This window comes from Giraffa tippelskirchi, chromosome 7 (assembly GCF_054371585.1).
Source record: "Giraffa tippelskirchi isolate mGirTip1 chromosome 7, T2T-mGirTip1v1.2.pri, whole genome shotgun sequence".
NCBI lineage: Eukaryota > Metazoa > Chordata > Mammalia > Artiodactyla > Giraffidae > Giraffa > Giraffa tippelskirchi.
Genome location: NC_137281.1, coordinates 6,295,239 through 6,318,030, shown reverse-complemented (window position 1 = coordinate 6,318,030; position 22,792 = coordinate 6,295,239). Strand labels below are relative to the sequence as shown.

The 22,792-nt window shown below is 54.9% G+C and overlaps 2 protein-coding genes, 2 long non-coding RNA genes and 4 other non-coding genes across 22 annotated transcripts; 2 read left to right on the top strand and 6 right to left on the bottom strand.

Moving 5' to 3' along the window:
• Positions 1-2,773: 2,773 nt before the first annotated feature.
• LOC145515180 (uncharacterized) lies at positions 2,774-4,087 on the bottom strand. The gene is made up of 4 exons (XR_014060721.1): positions 4,009-4,087; positions 3,854-3,913; positions 3,557-3,732; positions 2,774-2,964 (listed from the first exon to the last, which is right to left on the bottom strand). It is a non-coding gene; the product is annotated as an uncharacterized LOC145515180 (long non-coding RNA).
• A 92-nt stretch (positions 4,088-4,179) lies between these two features.
• LOC145515205 (uncharacterized) lies at positions 4,180-5,353 on the top strand. The gene is made up of 2 exons (XR_014060751.1): positions 4,180-4,381; positions 4,995-5,353. It is a non-coding gene; the product is annotated as an uncharacterized LOC145515205 (long non-coding RNA).
• Positions 5,354-7,601: 2,248 nt separating this feature from the next.
• On the top strand, positions 7,602-17,651 carry ACP4 (acid phosphatase 4). Of its 4 annotated transcripts, none has more exons than XM_081514806.1 (13): positions 7,602-7,699; positions 8,476-8,592; positions 8,985-9,121; positions 9,193-9,297; positions 9,370-9,456; positions 10,236-10,382; positions 10,693-10,791; positions 11,077-11,172; positions 12,604-12,736; positions 12,817-12,899; positions 13,285-13,427; positions 13,665-13,843; positions 13,919-17,651. In XM_081514806.1, exons 3-13 carry the CDS (start codon positions 9,020-9,022, stop codon positions 14,032-14,034), a joined length of 1,290 nt encoding a protein of 429 aa, XP_081370932.1. In that variant the 5' UTR covers positions 7,602-7,699; positions 8,476-8,592; positions 8,985-9,019; the 3' UTR covers positions 14,035-17,651. The 4 variants fall into 4 exon arrangements, with proteins under 4 accessions (XP_081370932.1, XP_081370931.1, XP_081370930.1 ...); XM_081514805.1 differs by having other exon boundaries at positions 13,605-13,843; XM_081514804.1 differs by having other exon boundaries at positions 13,665-17,651.
• LOC145515142 (Friend virus susceptibility protein 1-like) lies at positions 15,955-22,676 on the bottom strand. 12 transcript variants are annotated; one of them, XM_081514848.1, is made up of 6 exons: positions 22,614-22,676; positions 20,713-20,750; positions 18,967-19,006; positions 18,454-18,546; positions 18,142-18,182; positions 15,955-17,721 (listed from the first exon to the last, which is right to left on the bottom strand). In XM_081514848.1, exons 4-6 carry the CDS (start codon positions 18,500-18,502, stop codon positions 16,831-16,833), a joined length of 981 nt encoding a protein of 326 aa, XP_081370974.1. In that variant the 5' UTR covers positions 18,503-18,546; positions 18,967-19,006; positions 20,713-20,750; positions 22,614-22,676; the 3' UTR covers positions 15,955-16,830. The 12 variants fall into 12 exon arrangements, with proteins under 12 accessions (XP_081370974.1, XP_081370977.1, XP_081370978.1 ...); XM_081514851.1 differs by having other exon boundaries at positions 22,620-22,676; XM_081514852.1 differs by having other exon boundaries at positions 20,956-22,636.
• On the bottom strand, positions 17,792-17,883 carry LOC145516007 (small nucleolar RNA SNORD88). The gene has a single exon (XR_014061192.1). It is a non-coding gene; the product is annotated as a small nucleolar RNA SNORD88 (small nucleolar RNA).
• On the bottom strand, positions 18,253-18,344 carry LOC145516010 (small nucleolar RNA SNORD88). The gene has a single exon (XR_014061195.1). It is a non-coding gene; the product is annotated as a small nucleolar RNA SNORD88 (small nucleolar RNA).
• On the bottom strand, positions 19,094-19,184 carry LOC145516008 (small nucleolar RNA SNORD88). Its single transcript, XR_014061193.1, has one exon. It is a non-coding gene; the product is annotated as a small nucleolar RNA SNORD88 (small nucleolar RNA).
• Positions 20,830-20,920, bottom strand: LOC145516009 (small nucleolar RNA SNORD88). Its single transcript, XR_014061194.1, has one exon. It is a non-coding gene; the product is annotated as a small nucleolar RNA SNORD88 (small nucleolar RNA).
• Positions 22,677-22,792: the final 116 nt, after the last annotated feature.

Below are 22,792 nucleotides of genomic sequence, written 5' to 3'. Positions count from 1 at the left end.
CATCTTGTCAAATTCTGGCGAATGTGAGGTGCTGAGAGAGATAGAGGTTTAGAGAGGGGGACAGAGACCCAGAGACAGGGGGACAGGGATCCAGAGAGAGGGGGACGGGGATGCAGAGAGAAAACAGGCCAAGCAGGGGGAGAGATGCAAGGAGGGAAAAGGGGGCGCTGACACAGACGTGACAGTGTCACACGCGCGGGCAACAGACGGGGCCATGGCAGGAAGAGGAGGTGAGAAACGGGTCAGGCTCTTGGGAGGGACCAAGTGGGAGACAAGGCAGCAAAAGACCAGGAGGAGATGGAAATAGAACTCATCTCGAAGGGAAGGAGAGGAGAATGAGTGGGGAGAGAGACAGATGGACGGGGGAGACAGACAGACAGACAGACATCGGCCTGGATCTAAAGACAAGACCAACCATTCCCTGGTGGTTCAGATGGGAAAGAATCTGCCTGCAATGTAGGAGACCCGGGTTTGATCCCTGGGTTGGGAGGATTCCCCTGGAGAAGGGAAATGGCAACCCACTCCAGTATTCTTGCCTGGAGAATCCCATGGAGGGAGGAGCCTGGAGGGCTGTGGTCCATGCTAGGTCTTCCCAGGTGGCTCCTGGTTATTGCCAGGACTCAGCAATGCAATACTGGGCTATAGGACTTTCAGAGCTAAAACCGTGAAAGGCTCACGCTCACTGGGATGTCCTGGTCCCCATAGGTAGGACCAAGCAACACAGGACAGCTCTGGGCCACTGGATTTTCTGGGCCCCCGGGACACCCATTATCATTTGCCTTCTCTTGCTGCCATTTGAAACATGCTTGCACCTCCTAAGCATCTCTCCAGTGGCCCAGCCTCTGGGGAAGGATGTCATTGGTCGTCTTTGGTTTTCAAACTCCCTAATGTTTCCAAACTAAAGGTTAATTTTTTCTCCACGTTCTGAGTCTTTTGGTGTATCCACAGAGCTACTTTAGAAACATGCTAAGCTCCAAGGAGGAAAACCTGTCTCTACTGTCTTTGGAAAATGCATTGCTGGGATGCCTCTCTTGACCCTGGTCTGCCCATTAGAATCTCGGGGGGAGCTTTTAAAATCCGAATCAATGCCCGGCCCCAGCGCCAGGCATTGTGGTTTAAGTGGTCCAGGATAGAGCTGGGCTCTGGGAGTTTCAAAAGCTCCCCAGGGAGTCCCATGGGCTGCGGCTGAGCCCCATCCATCTCCAAGTGCCTGTGGTTGTGAAAATGCAACCTTGATAGCTCCCAGGGGACTGAGAAAACCCAGCCCTCAATGGCTGAAAACCCTGGAGGTGAGAGCAGTGGTGGTGGGGCACAAAGATCAATGTCTTTGTCAATATTTGTTTGCTTCACAAATGCTGGTAGCCAAGACCCATGCTAGGGGTCGAAGAGGAGTCAGATCTCATTCTGCAGCCCCACCCTCAGGCTCCCAGTCACAGCCAAGAAAGGTGAGGGACGGGGAAAGTGTGAGGGGTAGGGAGCCTGATTCTGATCGCGAGGGTTTTAGGAAGGCTTTCAGGTGGAACTGACACAAAATAGAGGTGGACGCTCCAGGCTGGGAGCACAGCGTGTGCAATGGCCCTGTGGTGTGTTTTTTTTTTTTTAAACCATCTCCGTTACATATGGAATTTGCCTCCCAATGCAGGATTCGATCCTTGGTGCGGGAAGATCCCCTGGAGGAGGAAATGGCAACCCATTCCAGTAATCTTGCCTGAAAAGTCCCATGGACAGAGGAGCCTGGCAGGTTGCAGTCCATGGAGTCACAAAAGAGTCAGACACAACTCAGCAACTGGGCAAGGGCATACTACAGAGGGGGCGTGGGAAGTGGGTGAGATTTAAAAAATAAAGACTGGAGGGCTGTCAGGTTAGATACACCTTGCTGCGATGCCAGTCTGCCGGGCTGGGACAGCTGTCCCAGGGGAGGGGTGTGAGCAGGGAGGGACAGGTCAGCTCTGCTTGTAGAAGGACCCCTGGGAGGACGGGAGGAGAGAGATAGGGGGCGGGGCGAAGGTCCAGTGAGAGAGGAAGCCTCAAGGACGGCTTCCCCGCCCAGGTCGCAGAATTCTGGTTTTGCAGAAATCGACTTCCCTCCTAGAACCAGGGGGACCAAGTTCTGGCTGGGAACATGGTCCAACACCGCCCCCGTGTGGTCATTCTCAGTTTTGCAAACAACGTCTCTAAGTGCTGTGTGCTGTGCTGAGTCGCTTCAGTCGTGTTCGACTCCTTTGTGACGCTATAGACTGTAGCCCGCCAGGCTCCTCTGGCCATGGGATTCTCCAGGCAAGATTACTGGCGTGGGTTGTCATTTCCTCCCCCAGGGGATCTTCCCGACCCAGGGATCGAACCTGCATCCTCTTAAGTCTCCTGCACTGGCAGGCGGGTTCTTTACCACTAGTGCCTCCTGGGAAGCCAGCCCCTCTATAAGTAAGACTATCTTTTAAATCAGGACACTTTCAAGAATTAAAGAAAGGGGCTTCCCTGATGGCTCAGCGGTAAAGAATCCGCCTGCCAGTGAAGGAGACGTGGGTTCGACTCCCAGTCCTGGAAGATCCCACATGCTGCGGAGCAACTAAACCTGTGCACTGCAACTATTAGTTGCTCACATGCTGCAAGTACTGAAGCTCATGAGCCCTAGAGCCTGTGCTCTGCAACAAGAGAAGCCACCGCACCACAACTAGAGAGGAGCCCTGCTCGCTGCAACTAAAGAAAAGCCCTCAAAGCAATGAAGATCCAGCACAGCTAAAAATAAATGAATAAGTAAAAAAGAAGAAATAAAGAGGATACAACTCCCAGTTATACTGGAATAACTGGCCCAAAGTGTTTGCATCCCACAAGCCAAAATTATAGTGAGACTATAAATCAATTCCTAATTAGAATTTGCTAGCCCTTTCCTGGGAAACCCAGGATGTTCTGTCGCTCTGCTCAGGAGTCTCCTTTTCAAATCTTGAATTGAAATGAAACATTTATCTGATGAAAAAAAAAATGAATAAAGCTCAACTACAGGCTAGCGTATCACCCAGGGCATTCCACCTACTGGGGATGGAGACAGGGAGTGGGGAGGAGGCAGTTAGTGAGGGAGGTGGTAACTGGCTATGTGCTTGGAGGTCTGGATACTTTTATAGTAAGGTACATTTACAGTGGGTATTGAAGGTTGAATAGGAGTTTGCTAAGAGAAAGATGTGTTGATACAATGTAACAGTAAAGATGACCACTACAGACCCTTTGTAGCTTGCAAATTCCATTCACATCTTTCATGTCAGATTGTCCTTGCTACGGCCTTTTTGAGTCCAAGGAGAAAACCAAGGCTCGGAGAGAAGAAATAAATCTGAAGTACACAGTAGTCTGTGTTGGTACCAGGTGGGGAATCAGCCCTGTTATTTTTCCCCTCTGTGCTCTTGCACACAGGTTGGAATGTCCTTCCCTGCTGTAAACTCTGACAGACTCCTACTCATCCTTCAAAACCCAGCTTGATGACTGGACCCCTAGCCTCAAATCTGAGAGTCTATCTTGCTAGTCCCCAACCTCCCAGAGCCAGGAGTCCAGGCTTCTTCTCTCGCACCTAGAAGCCTGGACCTCAGAGAGAGCTGGCCGGAGGCTGTGTGCCTGCTGGCCCGGTGAGATGGAGCAGGGTGTGCTGACTCAGTCACATTTATTTGGTCTCAGAGGCCAGAGTCATGGTCGGGACAGAGGCAGGACTCTTGGATTAGGTGGTCCTGTGTCTTCTCATTGCTGAGCCTACAAGAGGAAACAAGACAGAGAGAGCCACAGAAACAGGAAGAAAGAGAGACCAAGATGATAACACCGAGGCCGAGGCGCCCGAGAGCTGGCCTGCCACCTCCACCCCCTTCCCACTCACCTTGTTGAAGAAGTAGATGGAAGCCAGGATGGTGAATACGGCCATGGCCAGGGTCACATTCTGGGTGGAGGGGTCAGAGGTCAGGACCCGGCCCTTCCCTTCACCCCCACCCTTGCCCTTGGGCACCGCCCTCCCGCCGCTGGGCCCCTCCTCACTTCCTGAAAGTTCATGGCCATGACCTCCAGACTCTGGGTGGCTTGGCCTCCCTCTCCCTTTCCTGAGCCTCTGAGCCAGACGGAGACCAGCCAGCGGAACCCTGAGGGGAGGCCAGAATGGTGGCCATGGTGACCGGAGAAGGGCATTGTGGGTAGAAGGGGCCTTGCGCTAGAAGCGTGGGGGACCTTGGATCCAGGGAGTATCTGAACTCTGAGACCGGGATATTTGAGATGGGAGAAGCCAGACCTACGACCCCAGAGGGCGCTGGGGAGCCACGGAAGGGCCACAAGCAGGGGAGGAACAGGATCAGCTCTAAGTGGCAGAAATATCTCAGAGCAGGTGCGGGAGGGAGGCTGGAGGCCAGGAGAGCAGGTGAGGTGGCCCAGGCAAAATTTCCTCCCACGGTGTCCACTAGATGCAAGCTTGAGAGGGACAGCAGTGGGGGAACTGAGCCTTCCAGAGCCTGATCACCAGTTTCAGGGGTGGGAGCAGCAGTTGCTCTGTCTCTCCGTCATGTCCAACTCTTTGTGAACCCACAGGCTGCAGCACACCAGGCCTCCCTGTCCATCACCACCTCCTAGAGCTCGCTCAAACTCATGTCCATTGAGTCGTTGATGCCATCCAACCATCTCATCCTCTGTCGTCCCCTTCTCCTCTTGCCCTCAACCTTTTCCAGCCTCAGGGTCTTTTCCAGCGAGTCAGTACTTTGCATCAGGTAGCCAGCGTATTGGAGCTTCAGCTTCAGCATCAGTCCTTCCAATGAATATTCAGGGTTGATCTCCTTTAGGATGGACTGGTTTGGTCTCCTTGCAGTCCAAGGGACTCTCAAGAGTCTTCTCCAGCACCACAGTTCAAAAGCATCACTTTTTCGGTGGTCAGCCTGCTTTATGGTCCAACTCTCCCATCCATACATGACTACTGGAAAAACCACAGCTTTGACTGTAAGGAAATTTGTTGTCTAGGTGATGTCTTTTCTTTTTAATAGGCTGTCTAGGTTGGCCATAGCTTTCCTTTCAAGGAGCAAGTGTCTTTTCATTTCATGGAGCAGCAGTTATGAAGGTAGAAATCATGGTGCAGGTAACAACTTCCCCATCTCTGGGCCACGAGGACAGTGATGCGCCCAGGACCCCCACGGCCCTCCAGTGGCCCATCGTCTACTCCACCGGCCCTCCTTCTCAGCAGGTGGTGTCTGTAGACACCTGAATCTCTTTGGGTCCATCATGCTCTGAGGCCAATGGGATGGGTTTGAATCTCAGCTCTGGCACTTGTGAGTGGGGTGGCCTTAGGCAAATTTTCTAGTTTGTAAAAAAAAATAAAAAGTAAAAGCAAAAAAAAAAAAGCGTCTCCCTGGCTGGGTAGTTTTTTATTTTTGTGTTTTTCTAGTTTTTGGCCACAACGCACTGCATACAGGATCTTCGTCTCCCAACCAGGGATCGAACCCATGACCCCTGCAGTGGAAGTTGGCTTCTTAACCAGGGGACTGCCAGGGAAGGCCCAGATGAGTACCTTTCTGGAATTTAAAATGATAAGCTATGCGATACACACACACACACACACACACACACTTCCCCTAGAAGCAATGATTCAGTACTTGCTAATCTAGAGTTTTCAGTGAATTTATACAACGTAAAACCTGGAAAAGACAAGAATCGGCTGTGAAATTATACCTTACCAAGAAGGTAAGACATTCAACAGGGAAACTGGCAGGGTCTCTCCAAGAAGTCTGTGTCCCCAAACAAAAGAAAAGAAAAAAAACCCAAGGCACGTGGGCTTGCTCTACTTGAGCAAACCTGTAAGAGACACATGACCAGGTTCGATGGGTGATTTTGAACCAGGTTCTGGCTTGGATATATCAGCTGTACATGATAGTTGGGAAGACATGTGGGTCCTCTGAAAGTGGGTATTAGATGAGGTGAAACTATTGTTGACATGGAAAGTAGGAGATTATCACAACATTGCAGGATCTCATTTCAGTAAAAAGCACATGAATATTTTTAAAATGTGTGTTGGAGCTTCTCTGGTGGTCCAGTGGTTAAGACTGCGCTCCCAAGGCAGATAAGACTCTGTGCTCCCAATGCAGGGGACACAGGTTCAATCCTTGGTCAGGGAACTAAGATCTTGCATACAGCTTGGCACAGCAAATAAATAACATCAAAAAAAAAAAACATGTTGAAAAATCTGGAAGGATGTTCTGTCTCAGTGTTGCAGCAGAAAGCAGCAGGTGCAGTTCAAAAAAGTTTGACTGGAGAGAATTTAATGCAGGGCTGATGTTCACAGCTGGCAGGATGGTTCAGTGCTGGGCTTAGAAAAATCGGGGAGCTGCTGCCACCAGGTAGGAATTGAACTGAATCCCCCCCAAAGGTCAGTTCAAGTCCTCACCCCTGGTGCCCGTGACTGTGACTTCATTTGAAAATAGCGTCTTTGAGAATGTCAATCAAGTTAAGATCAGGTCATAGCCGGTGTCCTTATAAGCAGAGAAGAGATCCAGAGACAGACACACATGGAGAAGCACACGTTATGACAGAGACTGGAGTGATGCTCCCGAAAGCCAGGGATTGTCAGCGGCCTCGGAAGCTAGGGAGAGGCAGGGAACCGATCCTTCCTCCCAGAAGGGACCAGCTTCCTGCCGACACCTTGATTTAGGACTCCTGGCCTCTAGGACTGTGAGACAATAAATTTCTGATGGCTAGGGACTTCCCTGGTGATCCAGTGGTTAAGAATCTGCCTTCCAATGCACGGAACTCTGCACTGATCCCCAGTCAGGGAACCAAGATCCCACAAGCTCGGGGAAACTAAATCTGCCCTTCACAACTAGGGAGAAGCCCATACACTGCAGCTAAGACGCAACACAGCCAAATAAGGGAATAAATATTTTTTAAAAATTAATTAATTTCTGGTGCCTAAACCAGCCATTTTGCAGTCGTTTGTTATGGCAGCCCTACCGAATCAATACACACTCCTAGACATCAAGGGGGCTTCCCTGGTTGCTCAGCTGTAAAGGATCCACCTGCAATGCAGGAGTCATAGGAGGCATGGGTTCGATCCCTGGGTTGGGAAGATCCCCTGAAGGAGGGCATGGCAACCCACTCTAGTGTTCTTGCCTGGAGAATCCCCATGGACAGAGGAGCCTGGTGGGCTACAGTCCATAGGGTTGCAAAGAGTTGGACATGACTGAAGCGATTTAGCACACACCTAGATAGGCATCAAGGGGTGAGATCCATGTCCCGAGACCCTCAAGGGACAGGGTCCTCCCCTAAGAAAGCTATGCTACAGCCAGCACCATCCTCGGAGCTCCTGCTCCCCTCACTGGCTGACCCCAGAGGAGATCCAGAGAGCAGAGGGGCCAGGATGGCACTGAAGACAGATGGCTTCCTTAAAGGCACGGAACAGGAAGGAGAAGGGCAGAAAGTGGGTCAGAGGGGTGGGGCGGGCACCCCTTATTTACTCATGTGGTGGGCTGAGTCATAACCCCAAACCGCCCACACCCCAACTCCCAGAACCTCACATGGCTTAAGGGACTTTGCAGCAATGATTACGTTAAGGATCTTGAGTTGGGGCTTGTCTTAATCCATTTGGGCCACTCTAACAGAATACCACAGATGAGGCGGCTTCTAAACAATGCAGATCTCTTTCTCATAGTTCTGGAAGCGGGAAATCCAGAGATCAAGGTCCTAGCAGATTTGGTGTCCGGTGAGAGCCTGCTTCTGGGTTCACAGATGGCCAATTACTTGCTGTGTCCTCTTGTGATGGGAGAGACCGGGGACCTCTCTGTGGTCTCTTTTATTTATTTATTTGGCTGTGCCAGGTCTTAGCTGCAGTACACAGGATCTCTAGCTGTGGGGATCTAGTTCCTTGGCGCACAGGCTTAATTGCTCCGGGGCGCGTGGAAACTTCCCAGACCAGGGATCGAAGCTGGAAGCTGTGTCCCTGCATTGGTGGACCGATTCTTATCCACGGCACCACAAGGGAAGTCCTCATTATGTTTTAGAGTGATCTGTTACACAGCAATAAATAACTGACACTATTGAGTAGTTACTCTGCAAACCCTTGGAGTAAGAGCCGAATATATTGCATTGAGTGCGTGCTCAGTGGCTTAGCTGTGTCTAACTTTTTGTGACCCCCGTGGACTGTAGCCCTCCAAGCTCCTTGTCCATGGGATTTTTCAGGCAAGAATATTGGAGTGGGTTGCCATTTCTTCCTCAGGGGGCGATCTTCCCGACCCAGAGATCAAACCTGTGTCTCCTATGTCTCCTGCATTGGGAGGCAGATTACCACTGAGCTACCAGGGCTTCCAATCTATTAGAACTTGTCAATCCTCACAGCACCTCTCTGAGGTACAGACCATGCTTGTCCCCATTTTATGAATGAGAAAACAAAGGCACAGAGAGGTGCAGTAACTTGCCCCAAATCACACAGCTTTGTATATGGCAAAGCTGGGGTTTGAACCCAACCTGTCCCAACTCTAGGGTATGGGTGTTCAGCCTCTGGGCCACGTTGGCTTTGACCAGCTGTGAGTGGCACTGAAAGAAGAGGAAATCACCAAGAAGTCTAAGAGAGCCTCAAAGAACTCCAACATTGAAGAGGTGGGAACAGACGTGACAGGCAGAGTGGGGAGGGAGGAGAGAGCAGGGTCTAGAATGTGGGGCAGGCGTAGGGGTCTCCCTCTCTCTGCACCCACTCTCAGGGCACTAGGTTCAGATCCCAGCTCTGCAGCTCACTAGCTGTGTTCTCTCAGGCAGACTGCCTAACCTGGCAGTGCCTCAGTTTCCCCATCCGCACCATGGAGACGGAGGCAATCAGATCAACATCTCCTGGGGTTGCGGGAAAGATTAAATGGATGAATCCCCCGTGATGGCTGACAAGAGGCCCTGGGGGATCGGGGGTTCTGGATCCAGGGGGAGGCTTGCTGGGACCTGCTCTTCTGGTGGGGGGAGTGCTGGGGCAGGGGTAATGAGCAGGTGGGGCTGCGGCGCAGACAGTGGGCTGAGCTCAGCGTCTGGCTGTGTGGAGATGGCCGGGCCAGGGTTTCGGGGCCACCCCGCCGGACCTCTCCTGCTGCTGCTGCTGCTGCCCCAGGCCCTGACGGAAGGACCCCTGGTCTTCGTGGCAGTGGTGAGGCGCCCCCTTCCCTGGCCCGGCCCCTCACGTCTCCCAGGCCGGCCCTGACCTGGTCCCCTCCCCAGGTGTTCCGCCATGGCGACCGGGCCCCGCTGGCCTCCTACCCCACTGACCCGCACAAGGAGGTTGCATCCACTCTGTGGCCACGTGGCCTGGGCCAGCTGACCGAGGTGAGACGCTGGGGATGGAGCAAGGGGCGGGGTAGGGTGGGGAGGGGTCCACTGAGCCAGCTCTGTCCTCAGGAGGGGGTCCGCCAGCAGCTGGAGCTGGGCCGCTTCCTGAGGAGCCGCTACGAGGACTTTCTGAGCCCCGAGTACCGGCGGGAAGAGGTACAGCCATGCTGACCTTCATCCTACTTCATGACCTCTCACCTCTGACCTCCACTGACTCCAGCACTCCCCTGGGCCTCCATCTCTGGCCCTTGACCCCATCTACCTGACCTGCACCTTAGGTCTGATCTCTGACCCCTGAACCATCAACTAATCCACACTGACCCCTGACTCCATCTCGACCTGAGTCACATCTTGACCTCTGATCTCCATCAACTCTGACTTTTATTTTCTGGTCTCCACCTCTGTGTTCTGACTCTGACTGACTCCAGCCAGACCCTCTGACTCTGAAACTTGATAGATTCTGTCTTTGGCCTTCACTGATTCTACCTGCCCTCTGACTCCAACCTTTGACCTCTACCCTTCATCAAATCTGACTTTCCTATATCTTCCTCTGTCTCCTGACAGATGACCATAGGATCATTCCTGCTGACCTGATCTCATGACCTCCAACCTGCCTTCCTCCTCTTGACCTCTAACTTTCCACCTCCAGCGACTCTGATCTTCCTTTCCCACTTTGGCTCAACTGATCCCCTTAATCCTCAGTGTCCATCCAACTTCCCACCCCAACCCAACTGCTCTTGAAATTGACCTCTGACCCTTGATACCAACTTCTAATGTTGAAGGCCAGGTCCTTGAACCTGCCCTGAGTTTTGACCCTTAACACCTGACCTTCTGCCCTGAGCTGAATCTGAAGCTTTTGGTTTGCTGCTGTAGTTGACCTCTGACCCCGACAGTGGTCCTCTGGCCTGTCCTCTCCCCACCCCATCCCCATCCAGGTGTACATTCGCAGCACAGACTTTGACCGGACACTGGAGAGTGCTCAGGCCAACCTGGCGGGGCTGTTCCCTGAGGCCGCCCCAGGGCGCTCCGAGGCCACCTGGAGACCCATCCCTGTGCACACGGTGCCGGTCACTGAGGACAAGGTCAGGGGGTTGGACGGGGTCTAGGGACGGGAGGGATGGAGAGAGACAGGGACTCAGATGGAGAGGGCTGGTGCTCAGAGATTAGGCTCAGACCCGACGGGGGTGGGGGGTGGGGGGCTCCCCGGAACCAGAGCAAGGATGCCTTCCCTGGGGCTGAGCTGTCCTGGTGGGGTGAGCCGCCCACCCCGCACTGCTCAGCTATATCTGGGAGAAACCGTGGACCGGAGACAGGACCCCCCCAGCCCCACTTCCCTGCCTGCAGTCGGGCCCCAGTCACACTTTTGCCCCTCTGAGCCTCAGTCTCCTCCAGCTGCTGAGGTTCCCTACGCGCAGCTGTCCCCGATACCGTGAGCTGCTGAGGGAGGCCACGGAGGCCGCCGAGTACCGGACCGCCCTGGAGGGCTGGACGGTGAGCTGGGCCGGCCGGATGCGGCTGGATGGGGAGGGACCCACAGGATAGGGCGGGGCAGTCGGGGGCGGGGCCGGCAGGCTTAAGGGGCGGGGCCGACCGGGATGGGGCGGGGCCAGTGGGTGGGGCAGGACCTACAGGACAGGGCGGGGCTGGCGGGGGCGGAGCCGGCAGGTTGAAGGGGGCGGGGCGTGAGGGCGGGGCCAGCGGGGCCGGCCGGACATAGCTGGACCCTAGGGGCGTTGACTTCTGCCAGGCTCACCCATCCCGGTTCGGTGCTTGCAGGACTTCTTGACTCGCCTGGAGAACTTCACGGGGCTGTCGCTGGTCGGGGAGCCGCTGCGTAAGGCGTGGAAGGTCCTGGACACTCTGATTTGCCAGGTGGGCCCCTGCTCCATTCACCCAGCAGGCCAAGTCTTTAAGAGCCCTGGGTTCTAATCCCAGCGTTGCCACTCACTTACCTCAGGAAAGTCACTTAACCTTTAGTGCCTCAGTTTCCCCATCTATACAACGACAATGGCGACACTCGTATCCACTTGGGTTGCTGTACGGATCAAAAGGGGTTAATTCACGCGATGCGCTTAAAATAGTGCCTGGCACACAGTGAGGCGTTTTCAGTCTACGTGTTTGCCGTTCCAATCCTCCAGTTCCATAATCGAGAAAACGCTGGAAGGTAAAGCTTGGGCCCCAGGCGCTGACCTGAAGCGGCATGAGGCTGGCAGTCATTGCTTACTCACTTAATGGTAATGTTCCTAATTGCATGGTGGGAAGAGCAACATGTGTCTCTAAGGCAGCTGCCCCAGCCCCCACTGGATGTGTTGCTGCTGCTGCTGCTAAGTCGCTTCAGTCGTGGCCGACTCTGTGCGACCCCATAGACGGTAGCCCACCAGGCTCCCCCGTCCCTGGGATTCTCCAGGCAAGAACACTGGAGTGAGTTGCCATTTCCTTCTCCAATGCATGAAAGTGAAAAGTGAAAGTGAAGTCGGTCAGTCGTTTCTGACTCTTCGGGACCCCATAGACTGCAGCCTACCAGGCTCCTCCGTCCATGGGATTTTCCAGGCAAGAGTACTGGAGTGGGTCGCCATTGCCTTCTCCAGGATGTGGTAGGAGGTATATATTAATACTACCCTCACCACCAGACCTTTCTGAAATTCCAAACGTCAAAATTCCTTTTTTTAAATTAATCAATTATTTGGCTGCACCAGGTCTTAGTTGTGGCATATGGAATCTAGTTCTCCGATCAGGGATCGAACTTGGCCCCCCTGCAGTGGGAATGCGGAATTTAAGCCATCAGGGAAGTCTTGGGCCACCAGGGAAGTCCCCCCAAATGTCTGAATTCTGAAACAGCTCTGGCCCCAAGGGTTTCAAATAAGGGCTTCTGGAATAATGGTCATTACTATGGTTAATTAATAATCGCTATTACCCACACCAAGGACATCCCAGGTGGCACGAGTGGTAAAGAACCCACCTGCCAATGCAGGTAGAGGTAAGAGATGTGGGTTTGATCCCTGGGTTGGGAAGATCCCCTGGAAGAGGGCATGGCAACCCCCTTCAGTATTCTTGCCTGGAGAATCCCATTGACAGAGGAGTCTGGTGGGCTCCACTCCATAGGGTCGCAAAGAGTTGGACACGACTGAAGCAACTTAGCACATTACCCACACCATAATTTCCTGACCAGACCTCGCCTATGAGGGCATCAGAGGAGGGTTGGAAGAGTGAGTTGCAGCTGATGGGGGCATCACCAGTGGGTCTGAGGGGAGCATGAAGAGCTCAGGACATTGCGGTCACTTTGTTCCCTCCCTTTCTCCCCAGCAAGCCCATGGTCTTTCCCTCCCATCCTGGGCCTCCCCAGATGTCCTGCAGACACTAGCTCAGATCTCGGCTTTGGATATTGGAGCTCACGTGGGCCCACCCCAGGCAGCGGAGAAGGCCCAGCTGAGTGGGGGTGAGATGTGGAGCTGGGCGGTTGGGAGGCCCAGGCGCCTTCCTTTGAAGGATTCTTAATACTCTGTCTTGCCCTGTCAGGAATCCTGCTAGATGCCATCCTGGCCAACTTCTCCCGGGTGCAGCGCTTGGGGCTGCCACTCAAGATGGTTATGTATTCCGCTGTAAGTCTTCAGGAAGGGAGGCAGTGCCACGGGGGCACAGGGATGGGGAGGGGGGTAGGATTTGGGTGAGGGGGGACTGGTAGTCTCGGTGGAACCTCAGCCTCATGCCTTGAGTAACACATATCTCCAAACCATACTCCCAGATCATATCACCAGAGGTATAGAATCTAGAAGGAGGGAGGTGATGATGTGATGATGGGAAAGAATTCAGTTCTTCTGGAAGGACAGGCTTTTTGGCTGAGCTGTCCAGTCATATTTATTAAATGACCACCTGTAACTGGTTGGGGCTGCCTCCAGGGTGAGGAGGTTTGGGGGGCGGTCTTTGTTCTAAGGGGTCTGAGGGCCATCTGGAAGAGCCCCGACTGAGCCCTGGATCCGCCCGCAGCACGACAGCACTCTCCTGGCCCTCCAGGGGGCCCTGGGTCTCTACGACGGGCACACACCGCCTTACGCCGCCTGCCTCGGCTTTGAGTTCCGGCAGCGCTTGGGCGACGCTGACGGCGACGACGCAGATGTCGACGACCCAGGGTGAGGAGGGGGCGGTGCCCGAAAATGGGCGGGGCCATGACGCTCTACAGGAGGAGGGACGGAGACCCCGGTACAGGGCGTGACCCAGGCAAAGGCCTGGAGGGGGAGTTTACTGGGACCGTCTTGGCAGGGATAGGAGTCAGAAGCTCAGTGCTCCATTCAGTCGCTCTTCTCCAGATTCAAAGTCAGCCGCAGGGAAGGCGAGGAGGGACCAAGGTACCTCCGCTCTCCCTCCAGGAATGTCACCGTCTCCCTCTTCTACCGCAACGACTCTGCTGGCCTGCCCTTGACTCTCCGCCTCCCCGGTTGCCCAGCCCCCTGCCCACTAAGCCGATTCCGCCAACTGACGGCCCCCGCCCGGCCTCCGGCTCACGGGATCCCCTGCCACGGCTCCCACGAGCCCGCCACCCCCGCAGGTGACGGCCCTCGGCGCTGGGGTGGGAGTGGGGGGCGCCGGTCTCGAGACTCACACCCCCGTGTTCTCCCCGCAGCCACCGTGGTGCCCCTGTTGGCTGGGGCTGTGGCCGTGCTGGCGGCCCTCAGCATGGGGCTCGGCCTGCTGGCCTGGAGACCTGGCTGCCTGCGGGCCTGGGGGGGCCCCGTGTGAGCCAGGAAACCGGGCACCCCTTCCCCCACAACTGAACCTGGACCCCAACACATCTGCTCACCCGCTCCTCTGGCTTCTGTGACTTACTGTGCGCGCCGGGGGAACGCGGGGGCAGGCTCCCAGGCCTGGAAGCCACACGTAGCCCTGTGGATGAGTGTGGGCTGAAAGGTGCATGGGTCCGTGTGCAGCTGCACGCGGACGGCTATCCACGCGTGCGCTCCTGCACGATTCCGTGTAGTGCTTGTGTATATACATACTTGACACTCATGTGCATACTTATGCGGTCCTGTGCTTGTGTGGGTAATACCCGTATGGGTGATTATGTACTTGTTCCTATACATGCCTGGGAGCACGGGGTGTACGTGTGGAAACCCGTTTCTAGGTGTCATCACCTGTGCTCTGGGTGAGGCCCCCAAGGTGGGTTATGCACTGTCTGGGAGAGAGCTGAGATTCAAAGCCTGGTCCCACCGCCAGCCTGCTGGGACTGGTCCGGAGGCCGTGACTCTGGGTTAACTGGTCTCTGTGCCCCCACCTGTGATGGTTGGGTGGCATCACCGACTCCATGGACATAAGTTTGAGCAAGCTCTGGGAGTTGGTGATGGGACAGGGAAGCCTGGCGAGCTGAAGGTCGCATGCGACTGAACTGAGCCCCACCTCCTTTGATGCAAAAACTCCCCCAACTCTGAAATTAACCTCCTGGGAACCAGCAGGGCGGGTGGGGCCTGTAACATTGCCGGAGGGCTGCCTAGCATAGCATGGGCTACAGTGATGATCTGAAGGGAGATGGACCCCACCTGAGCACTGGTAAGTGGCTACTTTGAGATCCCATTTGTACCAGCGGAAGGTACAGATCAGGAGCTTCATTTGTGGGCGGGAACTGAACTAAGGGAAGCTACCGCACACCTAATGAAACAGTAGGCTCATGGGTGCTTGTCCTAGACCGGGTGATGCCAAGCCTGCTCTTGTGGGGCTTCGTGTCGCCCCTCAACCCTGGAGGCTCTACCCTCCCCACACCAAGCAGCGGTCTGGGGCACCAGCGATCACGTCTGCATCGTGTCAACACCTCACCTGACTCGTATTGTAGCCTGGTGTGCAGCGTGCACTCTTGGTGCCTGTTAAGATGGGGCAGAGTTGGAGGACCAGGGGTGGCAGCCTGGTGTTCAGACCCCGACCCCCCAGCCATGGGAGAAAAAGGGCAGAGGTTAACAGCCGGGTCCTCACAGCTAGACAAGACAGGAAAATGCTCCTCCTGCCCCAAGTGGGGCCACCAGTACACCCTACATGGCACTACCCACCGCCCAGCATCGTGGGGCAGGGTACCCGGGCCCCCCAGGTTGCCCGGGTCATGAGCACACAGGCCACCACCACCCCTGGAGTTCCAGGACAGTCACAGGGCCTCAGGGAAGGGTTAGGAATGCTCTCTGCACTTCACTGTCTTGGGGGGCGGAGGGGGTACAGGAACATAGTCTCTTGCTTATGGATCCATATGTGAGTGTGCTCAGTCGTGTCCAACCCCATGGACTGTAGTCTGCCAGGCTCCGCTGTCCATGGGATTTCCCAGGCAAGAATACTGGATCAGGTTACCATTTCTTCCTGCAAGGGATCTTCCTGACCCAGGGATGGAACCCGCGTCTCCTTTATTAGCAGGGAGATTCTTTACCACTGAGCCACCAGGGAAGCCCCATAGAGCCATAGAAGACCCAGGGAAAGTTCTCGCTGATTCACCTAACCCTGCTGCTGGGAGCAGCTCCCACGGCCTACCAAGAGCCCAGTGCTCTCCTCTGCAGACAGCTGGGGGGGTGGAGGGGGGGAGGTTGGGGGGGAGGTCATGGAGACCATGCAACCGACCCCTGGCCTCAGTAGGGGAAGGTTCTGGCTCCAGCTTCACCCCAGCACCCAAACACCATAGCTCAAAGGGAGTGACACGCGGGTTTTTTTTTTTTAATGGATGTGTGGTACCACTTGCCGGGGCTGTCCATCCTCACAAAGCTGGGATTCTTGGCCGCAGCACCCCTCGCCTGGAGGTGACAGACCCTCCAGCCACACATGCAGCGGGAGAAATTGGAAGGGACTGGCGGTCCCCTTCGCAGGGGCAAAGGACAAAATTCCATTTTAAGAGAAAGGCATTGCAGAAGGAAAAAAAGGTCTTTTAAGAGACAATCCTTCACAAAGGGGGAAACGAGCACCGCTAAAAACCAAGTGTTGTCTGCTAAAGATCATACATAAAAAAAAAAAACTGCATTAAAACAAAACAAACAACCTTAAGAGAAAGGGTACAAACTTCAAAGTGCTTTCATGGTGTGGGCGGCGGGCCCACATTTGGCCTGTAGTGCCTGGGAGGTGGCCTGTAGTGCCTGGGAGGTGGCCTGTAGTGCCTGGGAGGTGGCCTGTAGTGCCTGGGAGGTGGCCTGTAGTGCCTGGGAGGTGGCCTGTAGTGCCTGGGAGGTGGCCTGTAGTGCCTGGGAGGTGGCCTGTAGTGCCTGGGAGGTGGCCTGTAGTGCCTGGGAGGTGGGGGTGGGGGGCATGTGGCAGAGCAGTGAGGGTGGAAGGCGCACCCACCCCACCATGCCCATCAAGCTAAACTGTAACAGACTGGAAATGTAACAGACTCTCTCCCTGCATCCCGCAGCAGCTGCCAAGAGCCAGCCGCCTGTTTTCCACCAGCAGTGGTGGGTGATGCCCACGGGTGGCCGGGAGCAGGGACACCACCTCTCTTTGGGGCTTCTTGGACACGCCGGCCAAGGCTCTGCGTCTCCCCTACGAGGTCCCGGTTCCAGTCCGGAGGACTGGGGGCACCTAGTCGTGGCGCACCGGTGGCTCCTCGCCGCACGCCTGGTCGGAGTATGGGGGAGGCGGGGGCTGCTCCTCTCCCAGCCCGTAGGGGGCGTGGCCGCGGCTGCGCTTGGCCTCCTTGATGTACAGCTCCAGGAGGACCTTGGTGGGTTGCTTGTCCACGCGCTCCCTGGGCACGCCGTGGCTCAGCAGCCAGCCCATGAGGTCCTTGCGCGTGGGGTTCGGCCCCAGCATGAGCTTGGCGCGGCCCGGCTGGCTCTGGCGCCAGAGCAGGCCCACGTCGGCGATGGTCTGGATCTCCATCACCGCCTCCAGCACCGTCATGCCCTTGACCAGCAGGCTGACCAGTGAGAGCCTCAGCTCGGAGGGCGCGGCTGTCAGCAGGCGCCGCTGCAGGCCCTGTGTGAAGGGCAGGTCCTCCGGCGCTAGCCGGGCGGGCTCGGGGAGCGGCGGCTCGCGGTAGATCCAGTCGAGCATGCCCAGCTCGCGTACCAGCTGGATGCCCTCCTCCATGGTGGTCCAGGGCCGGAAGGGCAGCTCAGTGGCCTCGAAGTGCAGGAAGGACTCCCAGCGCTGGCGCCAGGCCAGCAGCAGCCAGGCCAGCAGCGTCTTGCAGTCACCCTGCAGGGCCTTGCAGCGGTAGTTGAAGACGGCGTCGCCTGTCAGGTCACCCAGCAGCGCCAGCTCCCCGGAATTCAGGGACAGGGCCTGGCCGCCCTGGTCATACACCCGCAGGATCCAGCTGATCATGAGCTCGTTGGGGTTCTGCCGGAAGCGCCGCGCGATGGCCAGGAGCTCGGTGTACGTGTAGTAGCGGTCGCCCCGCCCCGCCATGGCCACGGCCGCTCCAGGCGGGGGGCTTGCGGGAAGGCCGGAGGGGCGTGGCCACTGGAGCTGCGGGAAGGGCACAGAGGGACATTGGGCAGGGAAACAGTCACCCATCCCCAACCCCTCCCCAGAGGGGGAGCCCCTCAGACCCCCAGGTGTCAAAGGTCCTGGGGGGGCACCGTGTCCTCACGCGAGATCAGAGCCCAGTGCTGGACATCACGGGGGCCCTAAGCATGGCCCCTTCAGGAGCCCGGATACCGATGTCTCCCCACACCCCAAGCGGTTCCCCTTATACCTTACACCACCCACCGTGCCCTCATCTTGGGGTTACTGTGAAGATTACACGACTTTAGCGCCTAGCACTGTGCCTGGTTCATAGTTTAATGCTCAGCATCTGCCTGTACAGATACCACTACCACCATCTCTACATTTGATAGGTTCAATACCATTATGGCAGTGGCCAACCCACTAAGCCCTCCTTCTTACCGGGAGGGCTGAAGGAACTGCTGGACTCCTGGAGGAACTGCCTGCAGACAGGAAGAGGAGGTTGGTGGGGTGCAGCAACCACGATCCCCATCCACCTCTGCCCAGAGCGTGGGATCCCTCAGACCCCCGGGTGTCAAAGGTCCCAGGGGAGCACCACATCTGCATAGAAGATCAGAGCCCAGTGCTGGACATCATGGGGGTCCCCCGCACAGCCCCTTCCGGCACCAACTGAGCACATCTCTCTGCAAACCCCCCCCCCAAAAGGCTGGCCTGTTCCTCATCCCAGCCCTTCTTGCATCCACTTCCCCTTACCACCACCCCTCCATCTTTGCAGCGGATGCCACAGGAATTCAGGGAGCATGCAGTACTTTTGGGGGTGGCTTGCAGACAAATCATGAAGGCACCCTAAGGTCAAAAGTGGCAAAACCAGGGATCAAAATCCACCCCTTGGTCCTGTATCCTCAACTGTAGGGAAGAGGGGTGACGGAGAAAGACCCCCCACCCGGGTCCCCCTGAATGTGGATGGGGGCTGCAGAAATAAGGCCCCTCCTGGCCAGAAGGAGCCAAGGGTTGGCAAATCACAACCTTTATGTGCTTCCACCTCAGCTGTGAAATAGTGACAAAACTGCACCTATTTCAAATCATGAGGTTATTTCCGAGATGACTCCAGGGCTTAGAAATGTGGCCTGGCTCAGACTAAGTGCTCAGCATCTATCTTTATTAATATTACCATAATCTATACATTTTATTAACAAATTGATGCCATTGTAAATTGGATATGATTGTTACAGTATTAATAACAAGGGGAGTCTCTTCTGTTCTTACCGAGGGATGGCCAAGGCTGCTCAACTCCTGGAGAAACCACCTGCAGACAGGAAGGGATGGGGGAGCTGGAGGTTGATGGGGTGTGGAGGAACCACACCCCCTCCTCCATCTCTCCCCAGAGGTGGGACCCCCCCTCAGACCCCTGGGTGTCAAAGGTCCCAGGGGGCACCGTGTCCTCAGTGGAGATCAGAGCCCAGTGCTGGACATCATGGGGGTCCCAGTGCCCTCAAACCCCACACTCCAATCCCACCATCCTCAGACTGGCTGATGCAGAATAAAACGCTTCCATCTCGCCAGTTCTGTTGCCTTGGAAATCTACAGATGTTTCACATCCCTTAGGGCTTCCTCCTCTCAGCCCCTTCAAATATCCCTGCCCAAGTGGCATCCTCCCAACTCCACACTTCCCCAGAAATTTCCTCTCGGCCCACAACACTCTGGGTGAAGAGAAGAGCCCTTCCAAAAAAGATGCTCTGATGCTCCCCATTCTGAGCTAACCCTTCAGAGGACACAGCTTCTCACCCCCTCAGGTACTTGTCAGCAAGAATCTGAACCTCCCCAGACACTACACTTTCAGTTTTCCATAGTATGTATTTAAAAAGTAATCTATTTCCATCGATCTCAAGTCAACCCTATTAGCGGGAATATTGATTTAGGCCCAGACTTCATTGAATAGCGGAGAAGGCAATGGCACCCCACTCAAGTACTCTTGCCCAGAAAATCCCATGGACGGAGGAGCCTGGTGGGCTGCAGTCCATGGGGTCGCTAAGAGTCGGACACTACTGAGGGACTTCACTTTCACTTTTCCCTTTCACGCACTGGAGAAGGAAATGGCAACCCACTCCAGTATTCTTGTCTGGAGGATTGCAGGGATGGCGGAGCCTGGTGGGCTGCCGTCTATGGGGTCGCAGAGTCGGACATGACTGAAGCGACTTAGCAGCAGTAGCAGTAGCAGTCATTGAATAGAGGGGGGGGAAACCCTCCTAGAACTGGAAACAGTTGTTTCTTTTCGGGTAACACACATACCCATGCCCATTTGATGATTTAGCTGTTGAAACAATTGTGAAACATTCTCCAAAACTTGAAACATTTTGTGAGACAGTCTCCAGATAAACCATGTTCTTTGACAGTGGCTATTGTATAAATTGAGGGTAAACTTGATAACTGTTCAGTTTACAAACGCATGATTCATGGGAAGCTGCCTAAACTCTGCTGAAAGGTACATTGTCTACAAATCCCACCACCACTACCCTACAATGTGACAATGATAGTGCTTCCAGCCTTTCTGCTTCTTTTCTGCTGAGTCTGAAAATTAGGCTTTGGATTAGTCTTTTTCCCTGAGACCCAAAAACTTACACTGGGCCCTCCATATCTGTGGGGCCCTGGAACCAATCCCCATGGATACCATGGACAGACTATATACTTTCCCCTTCTGCAGTCCATATTCCTTGTCATATTCAAACCCTACCTTTGAAGGCGGGAGGCATCACTATCTCCCACCCAACTGTGCATAGGACAGGGGCCCATCTGTTCCTGATGTATTGTACCCACTCTACAGACACAGAAACTGAGGCTCAAGAGAGCAATCACTTGACTAACATCTCTAAGCCCAAGAATAGGACAGTTGGGCTTTGCATGATCGCTGGCAGATAAATTAGGTCCCAGAGACGTTTGATGCAAAGTCACCCCAAATGAGGGTGAGATAGTTTAGATCTGGGTGGGTCAAGGACTCAGAGCAAGGGTTCTTACCAAGGTGGGGTGGGTGGCCCCTCGGCTTGAAGACACACCTGTAACACAGGAAGGGTTTGGTGAGGGTGGGGGAAGAAAGTCTTGGGAGAGGGGAGGATCCAGAGAACATCAAAACCAAGGCCCCTCAGATCCCCAGGTGTCAAAGGTCCTGGGGGCACTGTGTCCTCAGGGGGTAATCAGAGCCCAGTGCTGGACATCATGGGAGCCTGGGTCCCTCTGCAACCAGGTCCCAGGGCCACTCACCTTCAGGGACTGAAGCCAACCAAGCTAACAGTGCTTAGAGACTGGAAAACACAAAATCCATCACAGGGTACAAATGCCCACAGCCTTCCCTGTGATGACACCAAGATGCCCTCACCTCCCCAGGGTCACAGGTCCACAAAGGACTGTCGTAAACCCATCACGTGGAGAGAACCCGCTGACTACTCCCCTTGCCCAGTTTTGCAGATTTCCAGCATTGACTCCACCGGCTACTGACCCTGAACAGTGACTACTAAGATGCAAATCCCTTGAAAGAAACTGTCCAGGGGGTGGGGGGTGGTGTATAAGGAGGAAAAGAGAAACCTGAAGTACAAGCAGCAGCAGCAGTAACCAGAGATCCTTAAAACGCTACCAGTTTTGAACAAAACAGTGAAAGACAGTTTGGAAATAACAGGAACTATGACCACAGAGCAGACAGGAGATGGCCTCCTTAAGGAGTTGATCTCATTGAGGATAATGACAACATTGTCATTAAATAGAAAAAATGCTATTTTAGAGACACCATGTTAACTATTTTGGATGAGATAAATTTATTTTCAAAACATGAAGCACACAAAAAGCAAACATGGTGAAACGTCCTGTTAAGCGTCTATTTCCTTTTATGTTTGGGGATTTTTAACAACAACAACAAAAAAAGGTAAGAAAAGGGAATATATGGGACAATGGCAAAAGAGTGATGAATGGATGAGAAACTGCCTTCCACTTGTGACAAGGCAACAGTTAGGATAAAATTAACTGTTTTCTAAAAGGAGAAACAAAGCTGGAGGAGATTCTTGCTGGGTTGTGGTAGGGAAATAGAAAATCGGCTAGCTATTCATGGGCTGGATATCCTTGGAGGAGGTGTGGTGTTGCTTGGGAGTCGGGAAAACGCTATCCAGAAAGTCCCATTAGCCCAGAACTAACGCTTAATAAAACTCGGATGTTCTGAGTGAGCACAAAGCTGGTATTTAAGTGGCTGTGTCAGAATGATTCCTGAAAGTGAACGAAGGCCCCATTTGCTTTGTCCGACAACTACTCCCCTCTGGTTCTGACACAACCCAGTAATTCACTTAAGAGATCCCACTCCCACTTCTTCCTTGGCAACCCTCGAGGTCCTGTCTCTACCTCCCACGCGGCCTCTGTTCTACATCGCACAAACACGCCAGCCACATGAAATCAGAACACATAAGAACGATTTCCTAAGGAAAGCACGTGTAAGCTAACAATGGAGTGGAAAACCTCAGGCAGAAAGACTATGTCATAATCCCACCCTCCCCACCTCCGCCCCCCAGCAAAATCCCCCCAGAAATTGACAAGATGGCGGAGCCCTGAAACGTGGGCAGCAGACACGGCGCAGCCAGATTGCGGCGCAAAGGAGGACCAGCCCCGGGGGTCCGCGTTCGCTTCGGCAGCAGGACTCCTCCTCCAACCCCCGAGCGCCCCCAGAGAGCCCCCACCCTCTCCGAGCGAGCCGCTGCCCGCCCCGAAGGGAACACTCAGGGATCGCCTCGACGCGCGGGTGCCGAGTGCTTACGAAAGGCCTGACACCGTCCCCGCTACGGCGTGCCCGCCCCCGCTGCAGCCCCGGGCATACACGTCACGCGTGACCCAGTCCCCAACGCGCGCCCTCCCGCAGACAGGACCCAAAGCCGACCGCTCACCCGAACCTCACTCTTTGCAACGCATGTGCGAACCGCAGCGCGCTCTGCTTTATTACGCGCGCCGCTCGCACGGCCCGCCCCGCGGCGCCAGGTGGGCCCCGCCCGGGGCGTCCAGCACAGACGCCGGTGTCGGAAACTGTACTTTGGTGCTTGGAGAAGGAAATAAAGAAATAAGAATA